Below are 8,120 nucleotides of genomic sequence, written 5' to 3'. Positions count from 1 at the left end.
AAATAAATAAATGTTAATTGTAAATGTTGACTCTTGTTTTATGTTTTTGTGTTGTATTTATAGATTATTGTTTATTTTTATTATGTTTTATTTATAGAATTGTTGTTCTATAAATACATTCTAATAACAAAAAAAATTATGTTATTCAAAGATGATAAAAATAAAACTTAAAAATTAGGATTTATGCAAAGAATTAAACGACAATATTCAAGGACATCATTATCTATTGGAAGTGCATTTGGAGGATGGTCAAAAATAGTTGGAAATTCAAAAGGAGGAGAACAAAGTAGTGGATCTGTTGAATCTACTGAAACTATGGTTAATCATCCGCTTATCAATTATTTAATATCAAACAAAAATCTGATGAGATATGTTGTTCATTTTAATATCATTTTATTATTGCCACCACTTGATATTATCAAAGATATTCCTATTTCAGTGGCAATTGTTGAAACTCATTTAATCCATTTATCTCCTAAAACAATGATGTTTGTTACATTAAATGGGTTATGTGGTAAATTTGAAGAACAAGTAATAACAATATTCAACGGAACACAAACAAACAATCATCGACCTGATACATTAGCAGAATTATTACAGTCATATCCAACGAATGACCCTATATTTACAACACATGCAAGTGGAGCTGATGAATTTACATATAATGGGAATCATATTATTACCATATCAATCAAATTTCCTATATGTAATAATTCATTACCATGGTCGTGGAAAATGAAACCATCACAATTTAGTTCACCACCTTCTTCGACTATGTATAAAATATTAATGGAATTACAAAATTCATTTGATGAGTTAAGAAAACAAATACCAAATATTGAAGAAGATGAAAAAAATGATCCACAAATAAGAAGTGGAGCATTTCCCCATTATTTTCATATTGATTGTACAGAAACACGAATTAACAATTTAAGAGAAAATGAAATGGAAACAGCAAAATTTCATTCTCGATTATCCTCAGAATGTAATTCTGAATTAGAAAAGAAAATTATGACATTTATTATTGAATTTCCTAGTCTTGCAAAAGAAAAATTTTTAAGTGAAAGAAAACAAATGATCACTTCATTTATTAAAGAAGTATCTGAAAAAGTAAAAAATAATGTAATATGGCAAGATGATAATGGATTTAATTTTATTACATTTTCATCAAATTTAAAAGTATTTCTTTATAATAAATTATTTAGATATTTATGGCCTCCTTCAATTTCTCAACTAGAAAATTTAGACTATACTGATTCAGTAATATTTGACTCAATTTGTCATTCTACTTGTACATCTTATTTATGTCTTCAACCTAAATTTTTTGGTTATGATGGTCCAATTGAATTTCTTAATAAAATACTTGCTGTTCCTATTAAATTTTTTAGGAAGCTTGATGTGGTTAGATCTCCTTCAGAAAAGGTTATGTGTATTTATTGTGCTTTAAAAGCAGTAGAACAAACGTGTTATTATATAAGTTTAAAATGTATGAATAGTAAACCTTTTTTACCTTTATTATTATATACAATTATACAAGCTGACTTATCTCAAATTTGGTCAAATATCATCTTTATTAAAGAAATGGGTGATAATAATGATTCATTATTTATGCATTATTTTGATACTTTTGAACAAGCTGTAAAAGCAATTGAACAATTACCTCAATCATTTGAACTTCAAAATGATCAAGAATATAAAGTAATGATAAATATAAGAAAAGATGAAATTAATTGGTCAATATTTAATAATGAATTACCAAACTACTTTATGCCAATTTTTACACTTGATGACCTTAGAAAATATTTTGGTGCATTTCCAAGATCAGAAGATAGAATGAGACAATTAATATTTAGTAATCCATCAAAAATACAAAGAGATGATTATGCTGACCTTATTTCTTTCTTTAAAGTATTGCAAAATGAATAATATTATTAATTTAATACTTAGATAATAAAAAACTTCACTTAACGTGTTTGTTGGGAATTTGGTGCTTGGTTTTGTACTGGTGTTTGTGTTGGAATTTGATTTCCAGATTTTTTATTTGGCTGAGGAGAAGCTCCGTTATTCATTCCAGCTGCTTGTTTAGCTTTTTGTTCAGCACTTTCTTCTTTAGCATCTTTTTCTGCTTGTGCTTTTTCAAGAGCGTCAGAAATAACTTTAGATATTTTAGTTTTAGAGTCAACAAACATTTCTTGAATTTTTGTTTTTAAATTCTCTTTAAATTCATTAAATTCTTTTTGAGCTGCTTCACGAAGTAATCTTATTTGCCTTTTAATTTCTTTAACAGTCTTTCTTTGTTTATGTTCTTCTTCACGGAATGTTTGTTTAACTTCTATTCCTCCTTGACTTGTTTGAATTTTAACATCTTTAAGATCTCCTTTATGTTCAGGGTTTTGTTGTGCTTGTTTTAATGATTCAGAAGCGCTTGTAGACATTTCAAGAATTGTTTTAGAAGCAGTGTCATGTGCAACTTTTTCAGCGTTTTCAGCTTCTTGAAGTGTTTTTTCCATTTCAGTTAATTTTTGGGTATGTACTTTCATTTTATCAGAAAGTGATTTAACACGAGTCTCTTTTTCTAATTTAACACTTTTATCAAGAGCATCAATATAATTCTTAATATTTGAACGTGACGACACAGGAGCTGTTAATTGTAAATTATTAATTTCTTGAAGTTTTCCATTAACAATACTTCCAACAATATCAGTAACTTTCTTTTGTCCATTTACAATAGTATTTCTTGTTTCTGACAATACTTTTTTTGCAACTGTTAGCTCTTCAACAAAGTGGTTGTGATGGAATTCTACTGAAGTTTGGCTTTGTTTTGAAGCACCTTGGACTTTGTCTAATTGTCTTTGGGCAGTACCAGCATGAACACGAGAAGGTTCAGGTTTATTTTCTTGACTTTGTTGAGCAAAACACAAAATAACACAAAGTAAAACAATGATTAACTTCATTAATAAAATAAATTATAAATTTTAGTTTTAAGTTCTTTTTCTAAAATCAATGAAAAGATTCTTCTTTTTTTTCTTTACAATAATTTTTTAATTTTTTTATTATTTTTAATATTTGTTATTTAATACAAAATATTAAAACAAAACAATAAATTTATGAGTTGGTTAAATCAGAATTGAAACAGGTGTTTCATCAGTATTTAAGTTTTTTAATACTTTTTTTGTTAAAATTTTCAATTCTTTCATTTCATTTGAATTATCTACTTTTTCTGATCCATTAGTAGTATATTCAACTTGTAATTTTTTAAAAGCAGAATTCATAGTTTCTTTAAATTGTCTTCTTAATTTATTTCTTTCAATTGCGAATTCTATAGCTTTTTTTTGAATTTCTTTAGCAATTTTTTTTTCACTCATTTCTCTTTCATGTTGTAAAGCTTTTTTAAGTAATTCTGAACGTTTTTGAAGTTCTTTTTCTGATTGAGTCATTCGAGTTTTAATTTCATTTAAAGCATTTTTTTCTTCTAATTCCATTTTTTTAATGTCACGAGTAATTTGTTCATGTTCTTTAGAGCTAAGTCTTTTTTGTTCATATTCTTTCCATTTTAATTGCATTTGATTTTTCCAAGTATCATCATGAAGAAAAGCATTAAATTTTTTATCTTTATTAAATTCATATTTAACAGGTTTATGATGAATAGATTTAATAACTTTTTTATAAATTTTATGAGTAAAAGGTTTATTATAATAAGTATTAATATAAGGAGTAATTGGTTTATGAATATATCTTTTACGATAATATTGTGGACCATTATTTTTATATACAATTTTTACATATTTTGGTTTAGAATATTTCTTTCTTAATTTACGTTGTTTTTCAAGTTCATTTACTTTTCCAACAACTCCATTAATTTGATTTAAAAGTGATTCAGTTTCACTCCATGTTTTTCCATTTTTTTTCATAAATTCTTTATGTGCTTTTTCTCTTATTTTATTTTTTTGAATCATTTTTAAGTACACTGGATTTTTGTCAATTGGTGATGCTTTTAATAAATATTCACTTGGAATAATTTTTTCTGTTTGTTCTTTAAAATTATTTCTTTCAGAAATTCTTTTTCTATTCCATGTTCCTTTAATATTACTTTTCATCCATTTTAAATTAAATGCATTTGCTCGTTCATGAATTTCTTTATTAATTTCTAATTGTTGTTTATCTCTTTTTGCCATTTCTCGTTCATAATTTCTTGAACGTTGTGTTGCTTTCATATATTTTTCTTCAATATCATTTAATCTTTTTAGTCTTTGTTTATTTATTAATTTTAATTGTTCACTATTATTATCATTTGCAATGAGTGTTCTTAATGACATCCATTCATTATTAGTATTTCCATTAATTTGATTTGCAAAACATATTACAATTATTAAATGTAAATAAATCCACATCATTTTTTTTATTAATAATATAATAATCCTTTTAGTTCTTTTTTCTGTCTTTTTCTTTTTTCTTTTTTTTTTCTCTTTTTAAATAACGTTTTTTTTGAATAACAAAAAATTCAATCATTTTCTTTCTTCATTTTTTCTTTTAGTGCTAAATAATTTTGTTGCAATGGTTTGGCTAATTCTACTAATCCAATTCCTTTAAAGAAATTAAAAGCAAAAATAATATGTTCTTTGTCTTCAGTTGGAAACATTCCTCTAACACTTTCTTGAAGTTCATTTGAGAAAAGTTTTTCTTTAAATTCTTTCATTCCCATTTCTTCAAATAAGTTTTGGAACATAATTTTTAGAAATACACGTGAAGAAGGTGTAGTATCATCATCGGTTAATTTAATAATTGAAAAAAGTTCCCAAGGAATAGCATTTGAATAAAAAAGATATGAATATAACATTGCTATATTACGTATTTGATTCATATCTTTTAGATGAATAGTTTGGTATTGAATTTTAAATTGATCAATAAAAAGGTTTTTATATAAAATGTGTAAAACACATAACCTTTCCGAGGCAAGTCCATAATATTTTTTATAAGTTTTTTCTTGAGAACAACATTCAATAACCATTTCTACTAATATTCTTTCTTCACCTTCTCTTAATTTAAGACTTAATAATTTATGTACACATTCTTCAAAATTATAACATGACATAATGGTAATATAAATCTTTTTCTTTAAAAATATCTCTTCTGCTCCTGTTTGATCATCAAATTTTTCAATTTCTGTTTCTTCTTTTGTTTTTTGTTGTTCTTGTATTTGGTCATCATCGTCTTCTTCTTCACTCTCTTCTCCTATAATTTCTGCTTTTTTAATTTCCCATTTTCTTTCATTTTGTTCAAATTCTTCATCAAATTTAAAAAGATTAAGTTCATCCATTGTATTTAATGGTGTAGTTAAATCAACAGTATGAGTAATTTTATCTTCATCTTCAATAAGGTCTAATTCTTCTATTACTGAAGGATAATTAATAAAACCATTCCTTCGTTCATTTAAAAGTTGATTAATTTTAAAACATATTCTTTCTGAAGCCTTCTTTCTAGAAACAATTCCTCTTAGTTGCTCATAAATTGGTTGAACTTTTCCTTTTATTATTGAATCAAAATATTCTCCAACATTTAATAATAATGTCACTACTTTTTCAATATTTTCATCTGTTGGATTTTTCATTAATTGAATTAATATTTGAAGAGGTAATGTGACTGAACAGACTTGTTGATTTGTAAGTTGTGCAATAAATTGAAGTTTTCTTAATGAACTATCTTCTTCTTCTCTTTTAATTGTTAAATTAAATTGATGAATTATTCTGTGTATTGTTAATTCTCCAATAGCTGGAATTTTTGTATTAATTACTGCAATTAAAGTAGCATAAATATTTGAAAAATTTGGTTCAGCGTCTTGGGCTCTTATCACTGAATTAACAAATAACCCTTTTCCACGGACTAAATTTTCTTTAAATAATTCTACAATAATTGTTTTAATATTACTTAAACTAACTTTGTTTACTAATCCATTTAATGTTCTTTTTAGTGCAATAAAACTTTGTTTTTGATATTCTTCTCTTTCTTTTCTAGTTTGTGGTTTTTCTATTCTCTTATTTTCTTGTTCTTCAATTTTTTCTTCTTTTTCTTCATTCATTTGTATATCAGTTTTGATTTCTTCCATTTGTGGAGAGTTTATTTCATTTGGGTAATTGTTGTCGTCTTCTTGTTGTGTCATGTTCAACTGTTTTTTTTTGAATAAAAGAAAAATAATTGTTATACAACCCAAAATATTTTTATTATTATTTAATTTTTGTTTTTACTTTGATAGTAAAAAAAAATGTTATAGTTGAATAAAAATAAAATAAATTTTGATTTAAAAAAGAAAAACGTTATTTATTTATATTATAATTTAGTTATAAAAAAATGTTATTATCCTATTTTTAATAACTTATTCTTTTTTAGTAGATAAAATTCAATTACGAGAAAAGAAATTCAATTAGGAAATAGTTTTTTATTCAGTGCAAACACCATTCTCACATTTCTTTTCTTTTAACTTTTTAGCAATTTCTGAATATCTTTCACAAGTACCATTTGTTGGTAAATAAAATTTGTATTTACCATCATACATATCACGACAAATTGTACAAACTTTACCATCAGTTTCAAAACATTTTAATACACATTTTCCATTTTCATCAACACTATATCCATCATAACAATGTGTACAAAAATCTTTATTTTCATCACAATTACTGCATCCAGTATCACTACATACTTCACAAGTTTCATAACTATGTGAATATCCTTCATTTACACAACTTGTACATTGTTTAGCAGAATTAGAACAAGTTTGACAAGAAACATCACATGCTGTAATAATTAAATTAAGAATTATTAAATAAAAGACTATAAACAGTTAAAATAAAATAACAAACGTTCACATGAAAAGTCTTTTGTTATAAAATAATTATCATAACACTCAGAACATTTGTCTCCTACTTTTTTTAAACATCCATCACTTTTCTTACAAAATTCAAAATCAACAGGAATATACCCTGGTTTACATCTTTTACATTTAGATGGAATACTATCATATGGAAGAGAATGTTCTGCACAATTAGTAAGTTCACATTTTCCATTAACAAATGAACAATCTGAATTACATTTTCTGCAACTATCTTTATCTTTTCCTTCACATGTTGTTTTATCAGATTCAGTACATTCTATTTATTAAGTATTATTATGTTAAAATTATTTGTACTTCTTTTTTTATTACCTTTAACAAACCATGACATTTATATTCTCCAGTTTTATTACTTCTATAAAATCCATCATCACATTTCATACATTCTGGAATATCTAATTGTAATAACTCACATCTAACATATAAATTAAATTCAGACCCATCAATTTGTTTTTTCTCTTTTATAACACAAGCTGTTCCATTTTCATTAACCTCATATGGTTCATAACATGTACCACATAAATGAGCTTTATTAACTGACATACAATGTTCAATTTGAGTTTCTATTATATTGAACGCTTTTCTTTTTTGTTAAATAAAAATGAATTAAAAAAGAACAAACTAACACACTTTCCATCTTCAATCCAATATGCTTCTCTACAATTTAAACAAGGTGATTTTTCAAATAATGGATTAACATAAGTATCACAAGCATCAATTGTTTGAATACATGATCCATTAATTCTTAAAAATTGATGATAACACCAATTACATTTGTTTACATCACCATCACAATCAACACATCCTGGAACATTACACTTTTTACATTCATCACCAATTAATGTATATCCTTCTCTACATTTTTGACAATGTCCTTTATGGTATTCAACACATAAAATATCATTTTTTTCACATTCCCCATGATGAATATGATATCCATCAAAACATTTATAACACCTATTATTCTTAATAGTTTTGCAATGTTTTATTACTGATCTTCCATAAACACATTGACCATTTTGAAGCAAAAATCCATCCATGCAAAGTGAGCATTGATCCCCTTTACATTCTTGACAAAAAGAAATATTACAACTAACGTCGATTGCTGTTGTAAGTGAGATAAGTAAAAGCAACATTGAATTTTTAAGTTTATTCTTCTCTTAGAATATTCTTTTTATTTCTTCTCTTATTATCTTCAATAACAAAAAAATAAAACAAAAAAAAAGAAGAAAAA

The 8,120-nt window shown here is 25.0% G+C and overlaps 5 protein-coding genes across 5 annotated transcripts; 1 reads left to right on the top strand and 4 right to left on the bottom strand.

Moving 5' to 3' along the window:
* Nucleotides 1-183: 183 nt before the first annotated feature.
* ENU1_043150 (vacuolar sorting protein 9 (VPS9) domain containing protein) lies at nt 184-1,926 on the top strand (the record flags this gene model as incomplete). The annotated part of the gene is made up of 1 exon (XM_008857609.1): nt 184-1,926. The coding sequence occupies one exon, from the start codon at nt 184-186 to the stop codon at nt 1,924-1,926; it is 1,743 nt and encodes a 580-aa protein (XP_008855831.1).
* Nucleotides 1,927-1,964: 38 nt separating this feature from the next.
* Nucleotides 1,965-2,954, bottom strand: ENU1_043140 (hypothetical protein; the record flags this gene model as incomplete). Its single annotated transcript, XM_008857608.1, has 1 exon — nt 1,965-2,954. One exon carries the CDS (start codon nt 2,952-2,954, stop codon nt 1,965-1,967), a length of 990 nt encoding a protein of 329 aa, XP_008855830.1.
* Nucleotides 2,955-3,116: 162 nt separating this feature from the next.
* ENU1_043130 (hypothetical protein) lies at nt 3,117-4,394 on the bottom strand (the record flags this gene model as incomplete). The annotated part of the gene is made up of 1 exon (XM_008857607.1): nt 3,117-4,394. One exon carries the CDS (start codon nt 4,392-4,394, stop codon nt 3,117-3,119), a length of 1,278 nt encoding a protein of 425 aa, XP_008855829.1.
* Nucleotides 4,395-4,501: 107 nt separating this feature from the next.
* On the bottom strand, nt 4,502-6,157 carry ENU1_043120 (cell cycle control protein, putative; the record flags this gene model as incomplete). Its single annotated transcript, XM_008857606.1, has 1 exon — nt 4,502-6,157. One exon carries the CDS (start codon nt 6,155-6,157, stop codon nt 4,502-4,504), a length of 1,656 nt encoding a protein of 551 aa, XP_008855828.1.
* Nucleotides 6,158-6,433: 276 nt separating this feature from the next.
* Nucleotides 6,434-8,022, bottom strand: ENU1_043110 (CXXC-rich protein; the record flags this gene model as incomplete). The annotated part of the gene is made up of 4 exons (XM_008857605.1): nt 6,434-6,792; nt 6,858-7,145; nt 7,210-7,449; nt 7,509-8,022. 4 exons carry the CDS (start codon nt 8,020-8,022, stop codon nt 6,434-6,436), a joined length of 1,401 nt encoding a protein of 466 aa, XP_008855827.1.
* Nucleotides 8,023-8,120: the final 98 nt, after the last annotated feature.

The sequence above is a fragment of the Entamoeba nuttalli genome (genome assembly GCF_000257125.1).
Source record: "Entamoeba nuttalli P19 unplaced genomic scaffold asmbl_2824, whole genome shotgun sequence".
In the NCBI taxonomy this organism is placed as follows: domain Eukaryota; phylum Evosea; order Mastigamoebida; family Endamoebidae; genus Entamoeba; species Entamoeba nuttalli.
Note: the sequence above shows the minus strand (reverse complement) of the source record. Positions and strands in the feature narration are given on the sequence as shown.